A 23,760-nucleotide genomic window follows, 5' to 3' on the forward strand; every position below is an offset into this window, starting at 1 on the left:
GTGACATCTTTATGGGAAATATTTGAAAGTAAAGTTTGACAAGCCCTGCTCTATATCCCCCCTATCTGTCTTTTTTAGATATTTAGCATGAGCAGTAAGTCACTTACTGCTGTCTCCTCAAGTCACTTTACAGGACTAGGAATAGGAGGAGAATTGAATATTAAACTTGAAGCATGCCTTCCACTTATTAGTGTGGAAATAGTGAGATGGTTGACTTTACACTCGGGCTGGGTATTTCCCACAACAACCCGATAAATACCACAATCAATAAAGTTTATCCTTATCCTTAACCTACTTACCACAATACAGACGTCATGATACGATACGTATGCTGATATTGATTTTGGATGATGACACTACAGCTGTTCTTTGTTGTTCAAAAGAACAACTTAAAACACGTCACTTCGTGTCTTCAGAGATCACAGATACATATTCAAACCTTTTAATCCCAGAGCAGTAACTACATGTATCTGCACCATACTGGAGGCCAATTATCTTTCAAACTGTCAGCACAGCTTTGCAGCCATATAGATGCTGTAACATCTGCATCGATACATGGGCAATGAACACACAACGATATGTTGTCATAGTGTTAGCAGTTGATACGTTGTTGTTTTGGGGGGAGGGTGGGACAATAACATTTTTTACACAGATGATGCTGTTTTTCTCTACAAGCTAGTAACCCAACGATTTCCAAACTCGTGTATGTGTTCACTTTCTACCAGAGGCTACAAGTGCTTTTAGCAACTGTTGCCAGAGCAGTTTATCAAATAACATTCATGACTATGATATAATAAAGCCTTGGAGCTTCCTCCAAACATACCATCTGTCTCATCTGTATATTTGGAACCACTAAGTTATTACCCGACTCTTGTATTAGAAACCTGTATTTCTCTTTAAATTCAAGTTAGCACAGAATTGCTATTGCATTGAGAGAAAATAGTCCGTCTCTGTGCTTTCCCTTTTCTCTGTTTCTACCTTTGATTGAAAGCTTTTCCCAGTAAGACTCCCAGAAAGGCTGATTGAGAGATTCACTAAGAATTAATTACGGCTGCAAATAGCACCAAAAATTTCACATCAGTCGCTCACACTATCTGCCCGTTCTGAAGATCTAAGCCTTAGCTCAGTTTGGTTTTGGCTGTTCACATTGTTTTCTAAAAGTGGCCTGAATCCAAACACAAACGTTTTCTAAAAGTGAATCTGAGTCACATAGAAGAGAGAAAAATCAGATTCAGGTAACTTCTGGCTGCAGTGTGAACCCAGCCTTATTCATATATGTAGCACAATGTGGAAATGATATTCAGAGGATGAATCTACCGGCAACTTCCAGTCTTAAAAAATGGAGTCCATGCAGACGTGCAAAATCCTGCAGTTCTTCAAGTGTTTGCTTCAGGGTGGCTCCAGGAACACCAGACAGGCAAAAAAGCCGTTTTCACAGCAGAATTAAAACATGTTTAAAGATGTTTAAAACATGTTCTACAACAAAACGATCAACCTGTGCTTGTCTGCTAGAGCTGGTGTTTGTGAATTTGATGCCTTTTGCTATGTGTAAAAATAAATGTGATCTATTTGCACAGGTTTAGTGGACGCAAAAGCAACAAAATCCTGTCGTGAATCAGGCCACAAGCTTGAATGACTTCGTTCTGCCATTCATTCTGTTTCTTGTAAAATATACGACACTCATGTCACCTTTGTCTATTAGCTCATGTGCCTTCATTTATTCCTTACATAGTTCCAACCAACCGAAACCAAACTTTGCCAAAGTAGCTGTGTTGGTGTCATCAGCTGTTTAAAAATACGTAACATGTGTGCGTCTATAAAATACAATTCAACAAGGCTAACTTGTCCCCGCACAATGGAGTTGATGCTTGACGCAAGAAGAAGAATTCACTTTGCAGACAAGCGGTTCAATAGTCTGAGAGAGAGAGAAATAATTTGAGTATAACTTCAGCTGGGGACACTGTGAGTGGTTATCTGTTCAAGCCACTTACAGTACAAAGCTACACCAGGGAGGAGTAAAGATCCACACCTTGGAGAGACTGATGCATTTACACCTTTTCAACATCTGGCCAGAATCCATCTTTAGACCTCCTTCTGAGATAGTTTGAGCAATTGTATTGATCAGTGCTTCTCGGGTGCATTTACACTTGGCTTGTTTTATATGGGATGGCTTAACCAAAGTGTAAATGGGGCTCAAAAAGAACGAGTTACGGCCGAGTATGTGTCTCTCTAGACTGTCTCTCTCCATCGAGACGTCATTTTCTCAGAATCCCTCCTCTCTCCTTTCAGCTCTTTCAATCTGTCTCTGTACCTGCATTTTTCTTTCCAGTAAGACTGTCATCACGGTGGCTGAAGGCAGCTCTTTCTGCTCTGCCAGGTACAATAAGTGCATGTGTTTGGTGTGTTTACGGTAAGTGTGTCGTTGTGTGAGTCTGAATGTGGGACATGGACGCAACAATCCATAACCTTGGTTCAGTGCGGGGTGAGAGCACACCCTAATTCAATCACACACACAGTGCATGTAATCAAGCTTTGATAACTTGTGTAGGAAGTCAAGCTGACGTAACATGTGAAACTTGTGCTTTGTTTAGGTTTCCGGTTATGTTCAGGCACCCAAATATGACCTTAATAGTCAGGAGGCCTCAGGCCAGCAGACACTACGACAGTCAGCTGGATAATCCTGAATACCATAGTAGCCAATGAATTACAATGACTCTTATTGAAATTCATGTTTTAAGGTTACTATAGTCACTATGTGGTTCGTTCAGCTCTTCAAATAACTGAGCCCATACAAGCAAAATAACAAAACAAAAAAACATTAAAGTAGTGGACCACAAGATTTTAAATTAAAGTGTTAAGTTAAAGGACCATTATGTAAGATATCTACAGAAATAAATTATTGAATAATCCGACTTTAAGGAAACATGTTGAAGTGCTGGCTTCTCTGACAACAACACAGCAGCCAGTACGTCCTCCTTCGAGATTTAGATTCTTTGGACCAGAGAAGGTAGGAGGTTTTTAGGCACTCCAACACGGCCGTTTTGGACGCCCCTCGGTTTGTCAGATATGAGAGCAGTTATCAGGTCAACAGGTGTTGCAGCGATGGAGGCGGGCAGTGAAACTGCTTCAGATAGAAGTGATTGTACCCGAGCTAAAAAGCCTCTGCATGTTTCTAATAAGCTCCACCAGCAGAATCCTGCTCAAACTAGGATCAATGTTGGAGATGATTTTGAAACATGGAGAGAGGTTAGAAGGCAGAAATGTCTGAACTGTGATCCAGTGCTCCACTGCTGCACACGCATGAGCAGATTCATGCTGGACGTCAGCTTGACTGTCTGCTGCTTTAGTGTGTGAAGCTTTGTACAGGGATTTATAAGCAGTACTCTGGACTAGTTGAGATAATTACAGTGTTAAGTAATGAGGACCCCCCACAGTCTCCATCCTGACCCCTCTGGAGGTGTATGACTGTGTGATGCCGTGTGTGTGTGTGTGTGTGTGTGTGTGTGTGTGTGTGTGTATGTGTGTGTGCATGTGGCCTGTGAGATCCCTAGGGTGCGAGTTAAGTATAGTAAGATAGATTTGACACCCAAGGCATTCAGCACAAGTCAGACAGGGACTTGTCCTGCTCTCTCCCTCTTTAGACGTCTCTCTTTTCTCTCTCTTCCTTCACTTCGTCTCTTCCAATTTTCCAGCACACCCCTCACCTTCCCCATCTTTATCTCTCTGTGTGCATCTATTATTTCTCTCTTGCTCTTCATTTGCCTGCCTCATTCCGCCTCCCACTGTCTCTGTGCATTTATCTCTTCCCATCTTGCCCACTTCTCTCTGCTTCCATACATTTGTTTCATATAGAGAGTATTCATGCAACCCCGTTTTCCCAAAACGTTGATGAAACAGAGACAATTCATCTCTTCCTCCTGCATCGTATAGATATTTTCTGTTTAGCTTTTTCTCTCTTTTTTTTTTTTTTTACTCTTCACTGAGTCAGAGGCCACAACCCCAAGAAAGAAACCTAGAGAGACAAGCCTGTTCTCTCTGTTCATCAGATGAGCGGCAAGATAACAGAGCTGCTGCAAATGTTTCTACAAAGGGATCTCTGCCCTCATGCAGTTTTCAGCTGAATATTTATAGAGGCAACGATGAGATTTTCTTTTTTCTGTTTTGTCTCCATCCGTCAAGCTCAGAACTCTTTGCAGCGGTAAATCTCCACAAACTTTGTGGAGATTAAGTGACAGACAAACAAACAGAGGGCTATAGAATCGTCTTCTCTTGCATTTCATGCACTGTCATATCTCTGTCTTTATGTTTCCTTTGAATAACTGTTTAAGAGAAGCGACCAAAATGTTGCTTTCTTTTCTTTCTCACATTTGAATCTCAGACTTAAATAGTGGCCTGTTTCACGTAAAAACTTTTAGTTTTTGTTTGACTGGTTAAAGCAGTACACGTCTTTTTCTATGACTAATCTTGGAGCACTCATAGGACCCTTTTCTTGACAGTCAACATAAAACGCAGTCTGAATCTGTTTCTGCACCGAACTCTTCATCAACCCTGCTGCAGCATCATTCAGACAATAAAACAATTAGATTAGAGTTCTTCTTCCTGATGGTCTTGTTTGCTTTGGTAGCTCATAAAGAGGCATTAGTATTAATCTCAGTCTGTTCTCTACTCACAGGAGCTTTAACATAAACTATGAATTACAATACAATGCTGAGGAACCATTAAATCCATGTTACTGCGGTTCAAGGCCTCAAAGGCCCCAAATGCCTTTTTTAATGCCAAGGTAATTAAATATGAGTTTGACAAAGAAGACAAATAAAGTTTTTTTTAACTAAACTGAAGTGAGACACCAACTTTCATATTGTTGCACACAATATAGAGCGACCAGCAGGGGGTTAGGGGCCCTTTTGTTTTCATAACTGTTCATGCTGTATGTGTCTCCAAGTAGCTGTAAAACTACACTTTGACTCTTTGCTCTGTTTCTTAACTGCACATTTATGCATGCTCTGTGCTTCTATACCTTCTTTGCCATGAGATGTTTGTGTGCGCACTGCATTTACTGTAGATGTAGGAATGTAAATTTGATCTCAGGACCCACCAACAACCAGCAGCTACTTTTACAAAAGGCTAGAGAGTGACTTTGTATTTAACAATATGTGAACAATATTCTGTGACACTGAGAGATTATTTTCAATGATGTACAGCTCCACTGGTCAACATGTGGCAGCACTGTCTGTTACTTTGCATGTAAGAAGCTTCACTATTGGAGGCCGTATTTTTTCCGTTGTGTTGAAGCGTGCACATGATGCTGTTATATTCTGCCAGCCCTACATGTGGAGTGATAAAGTGTGGTTTTCATGATGTCATGCTAGCAGAAGTTACTCAGGGGTCTCTCCCCCATAGCTAAGGCCAGACGTGCAGCATTTAGTCATTTACTAAATTATTTATTTATCTGCTCCATGTACTACTTTCCTCTGTCTTTTTGTTTTTACCCCCACACGGATCATTCCTCGTCACTTTCCTACCATCACGTTCATTGTTCTCCTCATGTTTTCAAACCAATAATGCATGCCAAGCTTCTCTGTACAAAGTCAGAAGGGGCCCCCTTAGGGGGACTGCTGTCACTGCAAAGTTTTTTGAACCACTGCTGTAGTTAAAGGTTTGTCCACCCTCAGGGGCCCCCTGCCTGGGGCCCCAAGCAGTTGACTGCCTTGCCTGCTGATAAGCAGCACCTCTGGGTTTTAGGCTATACCTCTCCTGCTTTCCACTTTTGACTTGCTGGTTGGAAAATTAAACACTATATGAATAAATGGTTTCTTTATTCTGTCTTTCTGTATTTTGGGTAATGTTATTCAAAATGGACGGCGGTAAACGGGATGTCTTCATATAGTTTGCTACGATGCCTGCTTTATCTTCTTTTAAACACAAAGCGACAAAGGGATGCCGCAGGGCTCCTTTCTAGGCTGCATCAACCTCATACCGCCCTTATACCAACAGCACATTATTGTAAATAGTTCTTTACTGGGCTGCTAACTTTGGGTCATGTTTATTACACTGGTGACTTTTACTAGGGAATAAAAAACAAGGATTTTAACCATACTCTTTATTTAATGAGCTTGGTACTTGAAAGGAGTTTTAAATATTAAAGCTTACACATTTTCACTTGTTTGAATCAACATGACTTAAACTAGAGAAAGTGAAGGACTAATGATAAAAACAAGAGACGTACCTTTTTTCTGCAGGATAGCACTCCCACTGCGCCTCCCTATGTGGTTCTCCACATAGCAGGTGTAGTTTGCCAGGTCCGACTCCTCAACAGCATCAAACGTCAAGGATAGCTGCACCTCCTTCTCCCCTAAATGCTCCCTCAAAATCCTAGACAAGCACAGAGAGAGGAGACACACAGTTAAAGTCAGTTAGATGGAGCATCCCTTCTCCAGAAATGTACAAAGTTAAAAGAAGAAATAACAATACACGTTTTGTCCTTCAAATATAATTAGAGGTAATGAGGAATGAAATCACAGGGAGAGAAGTAAGTGCTTAATGTTTTAAGAGACCTCACGATACATGTATTCTAAATATGCAAGTGGGTTTTTAGAATAAAAGAGAACAAGGGAAGAAGAAAACGGAGGAGTGGAGAAAATAAGAGATACAGAGCAGATGAAAAAGGACAGAGGGAGCAAGGCTGCATGTGTAGAAACATTGGCAACAGCTGGAAATAAGCCTTTCCCCTTATGGTGAGGTCACACTCCACAAAAAGCCTGCAAGGAGGAGGAGGACGAGGAGACTCAACTGATGTTTGGGTCACGGCATGCTCCCCTTATGCCTGATTTAAGGTCGGATGCGGCCACATCCAGTGAGATCTGAGATCAGGCCAACTGTGCTGATGTTGCAAATCAGAGGAGTCAGCTTCAGTGGTCTATTAGCATCAGAGGTCAGAAAATGTCTACAACTCTTCTCAACCAATCACTGAGTCTACTGTATTTTTTAGCATGTTTCAATAATGCCAATGCAATTAGAAGAACATTTGAAAACATAGAATACTAAAGTGGATTCAGAGACTAATCACGGAAAAGGAACAAAAACACTACAAAGCTTTTAAAGATTCAACAAGGAAAAAACAAATAACAAATCATGAGAGCGACTGAGAGACGATGAGAGAGATTACAGTATGATAAAAAGTCAAACTAAAATGTTATAAATCATATATAAATAAAAAATACCTTTTTTTATCACTAAAATATAGAATGTTAAAATTATTATTTAAAACAATAGTTTTAATGATAAACAATGAAAACACCCAGGCATTAAAGCCAGAACAGTTAAATAAATGTTTAGCATGAATAGGACATATACATAATGTAAACTCTTCTGAGATGCTCTGAGAAGAATTTCTGGCAACTTAGAGTTAATGCTGATAGTGGCATCAGGATGCATCAAGCATACTAACACATACTGTATACACATGAAGGCAACGATTCCTACACAGTTGGCAGTGGTGTGTTTAGAGGGGGGGGCCAGTGGTGGCATGGGCCCCCTTGACTTTTGATTTTACACCCAATAGGCCCCACTCCAATCTTAATCTGTGGCTATTTGCCTAATCAGAGGCAGCTCTTTGGTCCAAATTAACTAGTTTGGTTTAAACAAGCCGATGATGCTATCAGGTTTTAAATGTAAACGTGTGTACACTGTTAAACCTGAGATGAACTTACATGCCAGAAAATGTATTTTTGCAAGTAAGACAATGTACAAGAGTTTGCAAACACATTTCTAAGTCATTTAAATTGCACATGCAGTAATTTTTGTTCTTTTGAGTCCCTTAAGAAGCTGTGCTTTCAATTTGTGCACGTGTGTGCATGCCATCCCTGCATAATTCAGTGCGGGGGCCACCACTGTTAAAAAAAGTCTGGACACGGCCCTGATGGTTGGGTAAAATGTACATACAAATCAGGCCCCAACATTTTGTCTGCATCATAACCAAAACGGGCTTATCATAAGCTCCTTATTAAACATTTTGACAAAACAGTTTGTTATTTAAGAAAAAAAAAATGCAGTTAAAGAGAAGATTATGTGTTCAAGTGTATCATTTCTGCAGTTGACTACTGGATTTCATCCTGCCAGCTTTAGCCTTCACTCCTTTGAGTCTTCTCCGTTTCTGAATTGAAGCATGCTGTAAATGGAGATAGACACAGGTTTGTAATGGACGAAAGTTAAAGGGCTGTTACCATCAGTGTGTGAATTTCAGAAAGTGTTCAAAATGTTTGAAAGTAGTCAGAAGACTAGAAAAAGAACTATACAAGCTGAGGTCAAGGTCTAAGGTTGTGCACAAATTGATCAAATTGTAGTAACGTTTTTGGGGTTTAAACTTGACCAAGCATCCAGACAGTTCATAAAAAAGTATTAAAAATAAAAGACAGAAAAAGGATTAAATGACAGTATGAGCAATATGTTTCACAATCATTTATATGCCAGGAGTAAATCAATTTGATGCTTTGAAGGCATATTTTTGCTTCATGGCATTGCCAGAGTAAAGGCCATGACTTCCTTTAAAGCAAATTAGATATTTGATAAATTTCAGTTCTCAGCTAAAAAACAAGAGTATAAACACTTTTGATACAAGCCACACCCACTTCCAGATTTCTATCGAGGAATACAGATACAGACCATTTTGTGGTTGAACAGATAGAGATGGTGACGTCACTGATTACGAGCGCCTCAAACAACAAGACAAAGAAAAAAATAAAATAAAAGATCTATCCCTTTATAAAATGAAGAAAAAAAGAGGAACAGAGTTACTGCTTCCAGGAGCTGACTTCAGTCTTACTAAGCGGTTGTATTGGGCAGCCGAATCAAACCAGCAGACAGCAGCAGGATTTAGAAATAATGATCATATCCCTTGCAGAATCAGCACTGGGGTCAGTAAACAGAGCAGCCAGGCTACAGTATTTTGTTATTTTTCCTCTTGACAGCATTTGGTTTGAGTTCGCTTTGACCAAGTCCAGACAGTCTGGATTCAAAAACATATGAGTACCATGAACAGGACATGTTTAGCAGATATTAAATTAGCAGAACCAAACATACTGTATCTCCATCTTTAGCTTTAATGAAAGTTCTAGCTCTATAATAATCTGCTTTGTTGTTGCAGACAGAATAAAGGCGCTCTGTTCCTCTGTGAGTGGTTTTAAGTGTGTCTGCTGCTCTGGTGTCTACCAAGGAATCACTTTATAGCTTAGTATTAAAGGCAGTCACTCCGTCAATAAAAACATTTCACATCCACTCTTCCATTCTCCTTTTCACCTCTCTTGTCTAGTAGCCTATATGCTATTTAACACACTCCATCCATCCCATTTCATTGCCACTACGGAGTAAAAAGAGTTTCATCTGCATAGCTTAGCTTTCAAATACAACTTTTCAAACATGTCTACATCTGTCAATTAAGAACTTAGGATTTAATACAAATCATGTATGTCAATTAGTTTACAAGTGGCTAACATCATTTTCTCCTCAAACATGTTCTTTTTTTATGTTGAAGGTCACATATTATCCTCCTTTTGAAAAGTTTAAATAAGTCTCCTCGCTCCTCAAAAAATGTGTGTGAAGTGTCTCATTGTAAATCCACTGTATGGATCCTGTATTTGATCAAGTCTATAAACCCCTCTATTTCAGCCCTGCTCTGAACAGGCTGTTTCTGTGTCTGTAGCTTTAAATGTAAATGAGCTGTGTCTGACCACGCCCCCTCTCTGAAAGGGTTTGGGTGGATCGGGCTGTTTCGCTCCATGTCCTTTTGTTTAAAGGCAGACTCAGAGGGCAGAAAAAACACCTAGCTGTGGGAGTTTCACCCACCTGGTGGAGGAGTCACTGCCCTTTGTGCTGTCATGAAGGGAACATCTCCAAACAGCCTGTTTGAGCACACATTTTCTGAAAAGTGGAGCAGGCCAAAGACGGAGAGGATGGACAGAAGGGACATAGAGAGTGTATTATTTTGCATAATATGTGACCTTTAACTCTTCCCCAGCTGGGATGAACCAACTTCAGTGTAACTGGTACTGTACTATTCTGTCTGAATCCAAGAAATAAAATAGACCAGATGCAAGTCCCACTCAGCACATCTCCTAATGGGTACCTCACTTCAGTTTGGTCCTCTTCTGTGCAAAAATCACTACAACACAATAAAGGGATTTCAAGCATCATCATGTTTTTCATCTACTGCTAGCATAAAATCCACTAATTCCTCTGCCACTACAGCTCAGTCCACCATGACCGACTGACCCTACAAAGAGTGCAAGCTGGTTTCTAACCACTCTGGACTAATTCCATACAAGCATAATTGCTCAGTCTTTCTCCCAAGTAACACATTCATTTTATCCCCCCACTTCACAAATAACAGGACAAAAAAACTTCAGAACACAAATAGATAACACTGACACCTGCCTTTAATATATACGCTCTCATTTACACACCTGTATCAAAAATAAATAGAATACGAACTGTGCACTTGTTCTGTCAAATGCTGATCTTCAAACATGCAGACAAATAGGACAAGGGAAAGTGGAAATAAGACAAAAGGACTGGCTTGAGCCGTGCTTTGTGATTATGAACTGGTCTCCTAAAGACTTAACCATAATTGACTATATTTCAATATGTTTTTGTTCATGCACTAACACATAGAAGCCAAAATGTGGAAAAGAAAATCCTGAAAGTTAAGACCGTCACGCCAGCATCAGCCGGGTGTTCTCTCTATTAAAGACATGCTGAGCGTGTCAACAGTACTCTCACGTACAGATAGATAAAAAATAAAATCATTTCAGGGAGGTCACGGAATAGTTTTGGATCATATTCACAAAGACAGGGATGTCAGAGATGGGTGGCTGGTTTTGAACATGGACAGATTAATGCGCCCCGCGCAGCAGGAGCCTGTCCGTTACAGTGTGATTGTTGAATCTGGAGCTGTGATTGAACAGAGGGCAGAATAATGGAGCTCTCATCAGGCAGTTGTTAGTTTAAAAGAGAAGACATGATTAGTTCATGATCACACACTAATGCTCATACAGATATGTGCACTCTCTATCTACATGAGTATATTATTCAATTTTCAGAGGCTTAGTGGTTGTGTACATTTTATTACGATGACATTTTTTTCTATGACAATAACACTGTGACAATGTCAGATCCTGTGTTTCATTCTTTTTCATTTCTTCTCTCCTTCTGTTCTTGAGCCAAAGACTAAACTTTGTCTGCGTCCTGATTCAAATACAGTTGAAGGCACATGAGTGGTGAATCGTCACTTGTAACGGTAAATGATGATAAATGATAACAGTAAATGGACGTAAGCTCGTGTATTTCTTTTCTAGTCTTCTGCCTACTCAAAGCGTATTTATACCTGAGGTACTGTTCACGTTCGCACGCTGATGGCAAAGGTTTCAATCTAAAGTTTAAGAAGTAACTAATCCATTCATACCCCGCGGAGGAGGCAGCAGGAGCAACTCGGAGTTAAGTGTCTTACCCAAATTCAGATCAGACATGTGGCTGCTGACACGTGGGGATCAAACACCCAACATTGTCGTTCAAAGATGACAAACTCAATCACTGAACCGCAGCAGTTCCTTTACGGTCGCACATACCGCAGTGTTTGCTGCTGTGTGGGGAAAATGTCTGAATCTTCTGAGCTTGGAAAACATTCCCTGATATGATGTTAGACTAACATTGGCAGACTATGTGCTTGTTTTACACTCAGCTGCAGGATAATGGCCCCGGACTGTGGAGGAAGCGATGATGAAAAATGTTTAATGCGTTTAAATGTGTGAGCACTGCTAGCAATTGTGGTCCAACAGAAGGCAGAGGCCATCTCATCCAGCTTGTGACATTCAGATGATGACATTGGCTTTATTACAGCTAATGTGCAAAAGGTGCCTGGCGGTCACAGTAAACGTGTTGCAGGTTAGAATTAAGTTGATAACCAACTTTGAGTTCATGTCCCGTGGAATAGGTTTATTCATGTATTAGTCCCCGTGTTGAAGTAGAGATCATTCACATCAACGAGGCGCCGCTGGGTGAAAAGCAACCAGTGTCTTTTTTCCAAGCGCTCCACCTTTTTGGTGCTGCTGCTCCTGACGCTCAAGTTAAAAAATCGTTTAACTTTTCAGAGAGGCGCTGTTGACATCATCCGTGTTCCTATCCAAACGTATAATGTTCCCTGCATTTTGCTGGCAAGGGATGAATTATCTAAAATAAAAAAAAGCTGTCAGTGATTGTTAATAAACTGTAGTCATAGAGACAGTACGCACGTACAGTGCTTCTCTTGTCAGCACACAAACACTTCATGCAACAGCTCATGATTGCACAGCCAACACTTGTCTGCCTGGAGAAAAGGCGCTGGATGGACACGGGGACTAAAAGCACAGTACATTGCTCCCAGTATTTAGCTGGTCTTGTTTTTTTTTAAGACTGTTGTTTGGCTGCCTGCTGTTGTTATCAGCACACCAGGTTTCTCTCTCTCTCTCTCTCTCTCTCTCTCTCTCTCTCCTGGTGGCTGAGTCATTGAATGTGTGGTTCGATTAAGGTGCCATACCCATGCAGGCAGGAATGGTTCTTGTGCATACTTTGACATGAAATCCTCCTGGCGTCACTGACGTGTCAGTAACATAAGATATGACTTCCCGTGTCAGACAATGCGTTTTGAGTATAAAGTATATAATTTGAAGACTTCTTTACCTGACTTCACTTTCTTTTATATGTCCCGCTAGTTCTTCAACAAACTTTTCTCCTTTCATCCAGTAGATGATCGGCCTTCTGTTTTCTCCACTGTAGCCAAAAAAGGCCTTGCAGTCCAGACTGAGAGGCATACCTGCAGAGGGGAAGACAATACAAAACAGTGAACACAGTTATATATGTACATGCTGTGGCCGCTCGTGGTTGCTGTAAAAGAATACAAGGTGAGGAACTTTTTTTTGTTATCACATTTGTAGTGCAGTTGTTAATGACTCTTTTGACAGATATACTTTAAATCCTAAAAAAGTAGATCAATCAAAACAAAACAAACAGATTCTCTGAAGGATGTGTGTTCTGTTATTAGAAAGTCGTGAAAGGAAAAAAAAAGAAGAACAAGCAATTAAAGCAATATGTAACTCTGACAACTACTGTTCAAAATGGGTTAGGCTGTCCAAAACACTAAAGAGAGCTGTCTCCCCCCGCTACCCCCCTCTCACGGTGGACACTGAAGCTTTCTCAAAAGCATTTCCAACATTGATCCTAGTTTGAGCATGTTTTTTCTGCTGGTGAAGCTTACAGCCACGGGTACAATCACTTCTATCTAACCGCTTCCATCGCTGCAACAGCTGCTGGTTTGACCTGATAACTGCTCTCATATCTGACAAACCAAGGGGCATCCAAAACAGTCTTAAAACTTCCTACCTTCTCTGGTCCAAACAAATCCTAACAAATGTCTAATGCCGCTCTGTGATGTTTGGATGTACTTATTGTAATTTGAATTAGTGATTTTGATTTTAAGGTCCATAATCTAAAGTCAGAAGGAGGACATACTGGCTGCTACCTTGTTTTCAGAGAAGCCAGCACTTCAACAGAGCATGTTTCCTTAATGACTGATGATATAAGTTCAATTTATAATTTAATTCTGTAGATATATGAAATAACGGCCCTTTCAGAATGGGCAATAATTCAGGATAACAATTGTGCTTCACAATCCAGGAATCTTTTACGTTAAATTACAGCTACATCATTTTAAATGTGACTCGTGTTTAAAGGAGTTATCACTACTAACAGCTGACACACATTCAGTGTTTGTGCAGACTGTACCCACACTTGCTTTCACACGCCCTCCTGTAAGACCTTGAAACCACTACTGTGTGATTACAGCTATCAATGGTGATGATGGGGCATTAATGAGCATTCTAATGAGCGCTACCTCGTTAGGCAGTCAATTAGCAGATAATTATGATAGACCTTAGTTCCAACATAATGATAGCGCGACTGTACCAGCTCAGTCTGAAAACAACAATGAATACTTATGTTCTGTGCATCTTTTTTTTCTGTTGTCAGAAAAACTCTTCAAGAAATATTGAAGAAAAAAGACAAGTATTTGCACAAAAATGAATTCCCTGCTGGGCTGCACGGTTCAGCACTGGTTAGTGCTGTTGCCTCACAGTAAGGAGGTTCCTGGCTCAAATCCAAGCTGGACTGTGTCATGAGTTTGCATGTGTGAGTTCGCCGGGTACGCCGTCTTCCCCCGACAGTCCAAAGACGAGTTCCTTAGGTTAACTGGTGACTCTATAATTGCCCATAGGTGTGAATGTGAGTGTGGCTGGTTGTCTGTCTCTTTACGTCAGCCCTGTGATTGACTGGCGACTAGTCCAGGGTGACCCCGCCTCTCGTCCACTGACAGCTCGGATTGACTCCAACCCTTTGTGACGCCAAACGGTAAAAGTCTGAAAGATAATGGATGAATGGATGGACATTCACGATGACACATTTATCAGTGATTGGAATTAATTCAATTCACTCTGTTTTCATTCTGCTCGTGCAACTCAATCCCTGAAGTTACAACTTTGAAAAGACGATCACTGCTTTGAAGAGCAAAGACAAACAGCAAAGAGGTGCTGTAGAAAAAAACCCAGAGGATTTGCCTATGCAACTGTTGTTACCAAGACAACTGCTTGTTGCTTCACGTTTTGTTTCATTGCATCACTGATTCAGATTCAGACTTTTGTCAGTCTCTAACCTTTATACTTTATTCATCCCTGAGGGGAACTTCTGCTTTACACTCAGTTATTGTGAGACATGCTTCTCATACACTGGCTAATATTACACACATGCACAACCAGGACATGTAGACATGCTTTAGTGGACAGATGTCAGAGGGCTGCACATGAAAGAGAGCCTGAGCAGTTGGGGGTTCAGTGCATTGCTCGAGGGCATCAACCAGACCAACTTCAATACTTTGATCCGCAGCGGGACTTGTGCAGGCAACACTCTGGTTCCTAACCCAAGTCCCATATAGACTGAACTTCTGGCTGCCTGCATGTAGAAGCTAAACACAGGTGCATGGAAGTGTTCTGGTTTCCTTTTGTAGCCTATTTATAGTCCTAACTATATTAACCAATCAGGTAGCAGCAGGCTTTGATGTGTGCAGGAGAAAAGGTCTGGATGTACAGCAATAACCAGATGAAAGTATCCTCACCAAAGACTATTCAGATCCATAAATAAACAGTTAAAAGAGAAGCTAACAATCTGTTTTTAATGAACTATTTAGTCACAATTCAGCTCGACAACGTGTCACAAAGCTAAGCAGTGTTTAGATACCCCGACTGCTGGATTGTGTCATAACAGACTGATACGATCTGGATTCACCAAGCAAACATTTTAAAAGGCATTTTGTCCTTCTGAGTTCAGACCTGTCAAAACTTGACTTCATCTTTGCAAACATGCACAGTGATGCTGTTATTTTGGCAAATTTGATGCAAAATCACAAGAAAATCAGCAGAGTGTTGGGCACTACTTTAGGATGTGATAGACCAAGACGTGAGCGCGATTACGTTACAGACAGAAATGCTGCACAGAAAAAGGAATTTGTCGCTATCTGCTGGCTTCCCAGTAATTGCAGTGAAATGCTAATTCATCCCCAAAGGCAACCATGTCTGTAAGATGATTGGTCAATGTTCAAAATGTAGCAGTCAAGAGAATGAGGTGGTCTGCTAAGTTTCAATTTGCTGGTGATGGTGGGCTCTCATGGTGTTGTGGCTTGCCTTCCTGCTGAGACAAGCAGCATGCCCTAGTGTACACACACACACACACACACACACAATATGAGAATCAGAGTAAAATTGTACGGTGTGTGTGTTTGTGTGTGTGTGTGTGTTTGCATGCTCTCCATTAATTGATTAGTACCCTGAGGGTGTTTGTGTTCTCAGCATGTTATGGTGATTAAAAATATCAACTTAGCATTTGTGAGGCATGAGCATATGTGCAGCTTGTGTTTGAGGCTAGAAATTGTGTGCGTGTGTGTGTGTGTGTGTGTGTGTGTGTGACTCCCCTTCAATCAGTAAACCGTTCCTGAAAGGTGACTGAGACGACTGATCATTTCTATTTGCGGCAGCAGGATTCTTACAAGAACTCCAAAGAAAAGGCTGTTGCTGGGTTGCTGTTACCAGAAAAACTTTGAACCTTTGATTGAAAGGAGCTTTTTCAAATCTGTGCGTCATCCTTTCACACCACATCTGAGTGCGAACACGCAAAGACCTTATTTACTTTGGTGTGAAGTACACTGAAGGAGCTCTGCCACATCACAAGTGAGATTGTAAACACAAGTCTCATGACTCATGAGTCCAAACCGGCCTGACTCCAGTCCTTTAAGTTGAGTTCAGCCTGATGGACTTGTCCGTGCTCTGTTATGTAGCCGTTCTGACATCCACAACATGTACACGCACATAAAGCAGCAGCTGAATGAGCATCCTTCCAGACTGTGCTTTGCCCTTGGATGCTTTTTAATGCTGCAATCCATGCAAGAGGAGCTGCTGGTTATAGGATCTAACATCTGTTTCCTTCAGCGAGTACAGAGAAATACTGAAGTTGTGTTTATTTCAGACAACACAATTTGGGTAAACGTGTTGCTGATAGCGAGAAGCTCACCAACAAGGAAGAAAATGTTTTCTTGTAGTTGTATTTTTTCTTGGCTGACCTGAACAATGTGCTGATTTATTACTGACCTAACTGCTGCTGTACAAATGAGATATTTTGAGGATGCTGCTCTTCTTTCTTCACATACAGTTTGAATTTAGCGATAACTTTCCTCTACGCAAGAACAACATAAAGTTCCTCCACATGTCAGAATGGATAGATGTGGATTTAATTTGCTAACCTGGAGATATAACAGGATGACCATTTAACACTCACACTCACACACTCAGTGAGCGTGACGAGTTGGTGTGATGGGAAAGGTCTTAAATTAATACACTATGACTGTAAATTATTTTTATATTTCTGTCATCTGTGATTAAGCCCCTTCATTAATCTGTGGCCTACTTAGCACCAAGATTAATGTTAAATAAAGGTTATTGAATTGAATCGTTCCTATTCCCTAGGTATCCATCAGTCAGCGTGTTCCTGAAGCCTATAGAGAAGGAAACATTTTCAATTAGCTCAAAATATAAAAAGTGAACCCAGTCAAAGTCATTGAAATATCACATAAAGAGAGGCATTCATTTCCACAAGTCCTGTCCATGTTGTCTTCACATGTCACTGCCTGTGATGTATGAAAACTGATGAAGAGGAGCCGAGTGCTCGTAAACATATAACGCTTGAACATATTAGCAGACACATTATGAGCTTCTTCTGTCGGCCTCCTCGTATTTTTTCTGCAACAAGTTCCAGTGAGCTGATGTGAGAACGCTCCACGAGCCAATAGGAGGCGGAGTGACGTTTTCTCACTGTTGGTGCTGTGCATAGAGTGTATGCTATACACTACATTCAACATGGTATAACGCACTCTGTTGCTTCGTCTGTGACTTCTGCATCTTTTCCCCCCTCTCATCTGACAGGTCTCCCGCTGTGAGCTGCATATGTGAACAACCAGGTCAGGAGAATCTCCAGAGAAGTCCTCCTGACATTATCTAGATATTTTTAAGAGTCTTGTGTGAAAACAGTTATAGGGCATTCTCCTATATTAAATTTACAGAGGTTATAAAAGGTTGATGAAATGATAGGCTGGCTTTTCTTCTCCACCCACCTTCTGTATGCTGCTGTCTGTATGCCCATCTGTTATTGCAGCTAAGACCCCATTCCCTCTTGACAGCTAGTTGCAGCCAGACCAGGCTTGAGCACATTGTGTAATTCTGGCAGCAGCACTGCTCCAGTGACATGGACTTAACCAGCGCACTGATCCTTTCCACTTAAATCTTACATCTGTGCTGTAGAGAAAGAAACATTCTGCAAGAACTGCGAATGACTGTAAGAAAACCCGAGCGGTCTTAATGGTTTCAGACGGATCCTATAGAGGCTTTAGTTTCGGGGCAGCAGTTATGTCATTTTGCCTAAAACTTCTGTCACATACCAGCAATTCTCAGGCTCTCTGGATACATTCTGTAGGTGGTGAGGAGACATGGAGAACGTATTAACAAGGAAAATGAATTTTTGTTTGGCAAAATGCAAAATACATCTATTCAGAACTATTCGATGTTTAAGCTCGTCCTGAGGAAAAAAGGATCGCATTACTGAATCAAACACTTCAATATTACAAACAGGTAAGTTAAACCCTTTCAAACTCCTGCACCATTGATTCACTAAAGAACACACTGATGATGATAAAGCGATGATTGTGTTTGGTTTTGGTTTTACTGTCTCTGATTGGCTGTTTGGAGGTTTTCATTTGTGTCAGGGCGTTTCGGCTCCACTCAGCGAATCATCTGGACTATAATAGCCATGGTCTTCATGTCTGCGGTTTAGCTGCCTATTTTGCAGCGTGTTCAGGTATTCCGGTGTCCCTCTTTGTTTCACCAGTCTCGGCGTCTGAGTTTCTTTTTCATCTTCGTGTTGCATGTTTTGATTACAGTTCCATTCAGATTTTTGAAATGCGGACAGTAAAGTCACACGTCCTCTGTTATTGCACAAGGCAGGGGTTGACATTCAATCAAATTTGCCGCTGACCCTCTTTGCCAGTGGCTCTTTAAGATCACTGACCCCACCGTTGTACCCACTGAACCAGTAACAGTGGTTTTTATTCCCGAGCTAATCGACCTCATCGTTTCTATAATCCACCTATCATCCGTGTATGTGTGTCAGCCATCTCCTGTGGCCTCGCCAACGCGGCCCGGACTTCCTCTCCTTTCTGTTTTCATACCCCTCGTCATCCTCCCTCAACTCTCACTGGGATCTTCTTTTCTTGAGATGCTGATTTTTGACAGGCTTTTTACCAGGCATGACTCATTTAAAAAAAAAAAACATTTAATCACACTAGTTTATGACAGAAAATCAACCTAACCAGAAACAACTTAAGTGTAGTGAGTGGGTATGCGGGCTGACAGCAGTGGGTGGAGGCTGCCTTTTAACTACGACACCAAAGTGCACGTTCTTATGAAACACCGATGCTGTGAAAGTAGTCAATGAGATAATTTTACGAGAATCACTGACAAAAATGTCAGTGTCACAGGGAAAAGATGGAAAATGCAGCGGGCCACTTATAAAGTCTCCCTACAAGTTTAAAATGCACACATCTTCTTCATCATATATGTTTCATCAACTCATCTTTAAAAAAAAAAAACATTGTGAGAGAAAGTGCTTCCAAAAATAGGAGAATTAGAAGTTCTCTGGAGAAATAAGAACATGTGATGTGATCCAGGAAACTTTAATTAACACGCTCACGGGGAGGAGAAAGTTCTAATCTGTCCTCTCCAGAAGGTTTGGTCATACTGACCTTAAAAAGAAGCAAACACACCCCCCATACGTCTGCCCGAAGGCAGAATCCTACATCAATATCAGAAATCACACCTTCCTTAAGAGATCAGGTCAAAGAGAGGACAATCCAGGAAATCATTCAATGAAGTGCTAGTTACTCTTAACTGTATTGCATTGATCTATTTCCCTTAAAACATCAACCTCTCTTCAAATCTTCCAATCCATCATTCTGCTGCTAACGCAAGTCTGTTTTGTGATGTGATACATTTTCTCACTTGAAATCGTTGATATTTCATCTATATTGTTTGTTTCCTCCCTCAAATCTTAGCGATATGAACTTTGAGTTAATCTGATATCCATATGACTTTAAGGTTCTTTTGTTTTCCATTGTGAGTTATTCCCTGTTTCATATCTATGCACCCATGTTGATGGCAGCTTTCGAAAGCTGCCTACAACATTATCAAACGTAGTATGTTATATGTACTGCACTATGTTCAACATTAGTATGTAGCATGACTGCCAGTCAGTGTTTATTTTGCGGGAAACCAGGCGTGGCCTTGCTGGTTTCTCGGTCTTGGAATGAGTGAACGAAACTGCTCAGCTGATGGCAAACAAAGCTAGTGTAGCATGCACTTCCTGCACAAAGCTGGCAGGTGATTCATTTAGAAAATTATAAAACATCATTAGCGGCATCCTTGTGGTTAGTGACTGTGATTATATTCCCGGTTACGATGGCTGTTGCTGTCTGTCATGTCGATCTCTGATCTGGCCCGATAATATGTAAACTCAAAGGAGACTGGTCTGATGCATCCTGTGATTTTTTTTTTTTCCCCACCATCAGCACAACATTTTTTTGTACCTTATCTAACTTGTTCATATTCCACAGATTGCATTTTGGTCAAATCAGTACATACTTCTGGTGTGGTAGACTGAAAACAGCCTTCATCTTTCAGGTCCTGCTCTTCATCTTTCTCGCCTTGTGTGTCTGCTCCACCCTGATTCCACTCAGCTGCGTCTTGCCTCCCCTGTTCTTTTCCCTCATGTGTCCAACCTCATGTTGCCTGAATGTTGTGTCTACCTCCATGTTACTTCCAGCTAGCATTTCTCAGTGTGTTTTTCCCGTGTATGACTTTTCCTGCCTTTTAGAACTAGCCGGCTCCTCTGGATTGCTTTTTGGTTTTACTGTCTATTGAAACCGGACTGAGAATAAACCTGCTTTTTGAACTCTCTGCCCCTTGAAGTCTTCATCTGAATCCTTTTTTAAGGGTGTCTTTGCATAACCTTGTAAGAAGATATGCTATGCTATAGGTAACCTTGCCAGATGATACTTTATGATTCCTTATGCTTTGGTTTTTATTGCACCTGAAGCAGTTTACTTTCATGAGCCTGACTAAACAGAAACACTGTTTGTATGACTAAATGGATGAGAGCAGCACAGAAGTAACCATATGAAATATATTTCAGCAGAGACTGAGATCATGTCCCCTTCATACACACACTTGAGTAGAGAGAAAAGTCATCTCAACCTGAAATGAAGTTTTTTTTAACCGTGTGCTTCTTCCTGCTTTGTAACCCCCCAAACACTCACACTTATCTAATATGTCTCCGTCCATCTGCTCATTTTAAAGCATACAGAGTAAGACCTTTTAGTAATCTGTGTGTGTGTGTGTGTGTGTGTGTGTGTGTGTGTGTGTGTGTGTGTGTGTGTGGACCAGGTATGTGGTGTATGCGGGTTGTCTAGGTAACAGCTGAGTGTTGGGTCTTGGGCTCCAAGGGAGCGCAGCTGCACATGGCAACACAGATGGTGCCTCACATGAGTGCCATACACGCCGATACAGACGTGCACATTCACACTCTCAGGCCAAACACACACATGCACACATCCACGTGTCAGAGAGTGGGCAGCTCAGCTGTAACCTGGGAGGCTGTTCACTCTTTCATTTTGCCTATTTAACAGACATCCTGCCTCCAACTAATTATTCATTCTGAATCCTTGCTATTTCAAGGGAAGCTGTGAATGGGGCAATGGCTGCCATCCAAAGTCAAGCCTCTGAGCCATTCAGGTTTCAGGAATTCATTCCATAATCCTTGTTTTTCTTTTGTTTTTTGTTACAAAGAGATCTTTCCTGTGAACCTTTTTTCTGGTTTTTGCTGTCCTTTTGGAAGAAGGTAGGCGTACACTTGCTCAAAGGCCACAAACTGTTTGAATTCATCACAATCTGCTTTCTTCTTCAGGTGACAGTTTCAGTTTCTGCTGGCGGGACCAAACCTGATGTACAAAATGAACTACTCCACTTCCTGTCTGCTTTTCAGGTAGTCTTAATTTGCTTCATTTAGAAAAGTAAATAGTAAGAAATCCCCGTATTAGTGTTTTTGTGTACTGCATGTTGTACTTTATCTTTATTTCATTTGGGGTTTGTTTTGTAAAAAAAAACTGGATAATATTAATTTCCCTACCATGTCTTTATGTTGGGAATGGGATTATTTACCTCAGATGGTCAACATACATAGCAACCACTGCCATCAGTGTGTGAGTGGACGTGAATGGGTTGATGTGACGTGTGGTGTCAAAGCGCTTTGAGCAGTCAGAAAAGCACTGTATCAGCTTCAGTCCATTTACCATGTCAAGAGCCGGAGTTTGGAGGCCTTTTGTTTATCATGAATAACAACGTTGTGCTGTCCAAAATGAATGAATCTGCCTATAAAACTAACTTATTTGATCCAAACACACACTAAAGTAAAGAGGATTTGAACTGTTCAGTCAGCGGACCTTACTCCCTTTATGCTAACAAATACAAATATTGTATACTATTTAATAGAATAATAGGCCTCTTTCTGCTTATACTCAATGTGTTCACTGCAATAATGTATTGTTGAATAAATCAGATAAGAAGGTTTGATCACCTAGTACAAAGGAATGGTTAGATATCCACTGCATGAATGAGTTTTGCTTACATTTATATTATATCAGTTATTTTATCATGTTTTACTCTAGTCTGTCTGTTTTAATCTAATTGTTTGAGATTTTAGTTAGAGGTTAAAGGTGTTTGTGTGAAGAGGGCTTGCAGGAGTGAGTGCACATTCCAACATGTGTTTTGATGTGGCCCTTTAAACTGAATCACTCACCAATTCAAACATAGGTTTAGTTTAAGGCCCTGAACAGTTAATCACTCACCCACTTTTATAGGTTCAATGAGCCTCGATAGTTAATCGCTTAAATGGTTTTCTGCTTAAAAGGAATTAGTTACTAGACTAGATGTCAGTTGATGATAAGAAACAGGTAGGAAGTGTCTTCCCCTACAGAAGGTGAAAGGATTCGGGAGTATGATGCACCAATGAGAGAACCACACATCAGGAGACGCATTTGGGAAGATTCCCCTATCGGAGGAAGGAAACCGCACATTCTTGAATGCATTATTTGGTTAGATGTTCTCTGTCTAGTGTATAAAAGGGTTCACGGCTCAGACTTCACGAACTGACCAGGTATCTGTCTGTTGTCAGGGACACGTAGTGTTGAACCCAGAGACTCTGTAACTTGTATTCTTGATTCATCGGGTTAATAAAATTCTGTTAACCTGAGACCTGAAACGTCTTCCTGTCATCCCTATCTTCTCAACGAGTACGTGGAAAAACCAAAGGTAACTAAATTAAGGAGTCAGATTTTTTTTATTACATGTTAAGTAGAACAAGCAGGTGGCTTTTTAACATACATCAGTTAGTTTAGAATAGCTCATACTGATGGACACAGTTAGTATAGCGTCTGCCATCAGTGTGTGAATGTGACAGTGTTAATTACAGTGTAAAACATTGTTTATTTATTTACTGTGCATGTGGTGTTAATGTAGTTGTTACAGCTTTTGGCAGCAGGTTTCCGTCATTTGTTTCGGCCAAAGCAGGTTTGTTGTACTTGACAGCCACTGGACAGCAGCGTACAGGGATTAGCTTTACTATTCTGCTCCGAGAGGAGACTGTAATCCCCAACCAGTGACGACCATACATCAGTCACCCTTTATGATTCGTCTTTAGATTATCTTCTGATGCGCAGACCCACATTAAAACACCGTCACAAATGACAGTACACATGAACTGATGTATTTACAATTCATGGAAAATCACAGAAGAATATAAATGCTTTGATGACATGACAATATTTTCTCTTATTTATTGTTTTAAATCTACGTTGAACAGTTTTACAGTGATGTGACATGCTCAAACAGCACCGTGCAGATTTTCAATATAATTTGACATTAAAATCAGAGTAGAGAGACTGTTTCATAAATATGAGATGGAGAATTATTTCTGAAAATGCTAAGGCTCAATTTCCTGTCTAACCGGAAAAAGGAACAGGAAATGAAGCTTCCA

General features: G+C 40.7%; 1 protein-coding gene across 2 annotated transcripts in view; it reads right to left on the bottom strand.

Annotated features, from left to right (window-relative positions):
• Positions 1-23,760, bottom strand: part of il1rapl2 (interleukin 1 receptor accessory protein-like 2) — a 372,021-nt gene that overhangs the window by 18,850 nt on the left and 329,411 nt on the right. For both annotated transcript variants that reach the window (XM_079353062.1, XM_079353061.1), the window contains exons 8-9: positions 12,709-12,841; positions 6,227-6,372 (exon numbers count right to left, since the gene is read on the bottom strand). In XM_079353062.1, the coding sequence (XP_079209188.1) occupies positions 6,227-6,372; positions 12,709-12,841 (279 nt within the window). The remainder of the gene's footprint in view (positions 1-6,226; positions 6,373-12,708; positions 12,842-23,760) is intronic.

The sequence above is a fragment of the Symphodus melops genome (genome assembly GCF_947650265.1).
Source record: "Symphodus melops genome assembly, chromosome: 9".
In the NCBI taxonomy this organism is placed as follows: domain Eukaryota; kingdom Metazoa; phylum Chordata; class Actinopteri; order Labriformes; family Labridae; genus Symphodus; species Symphodus melops.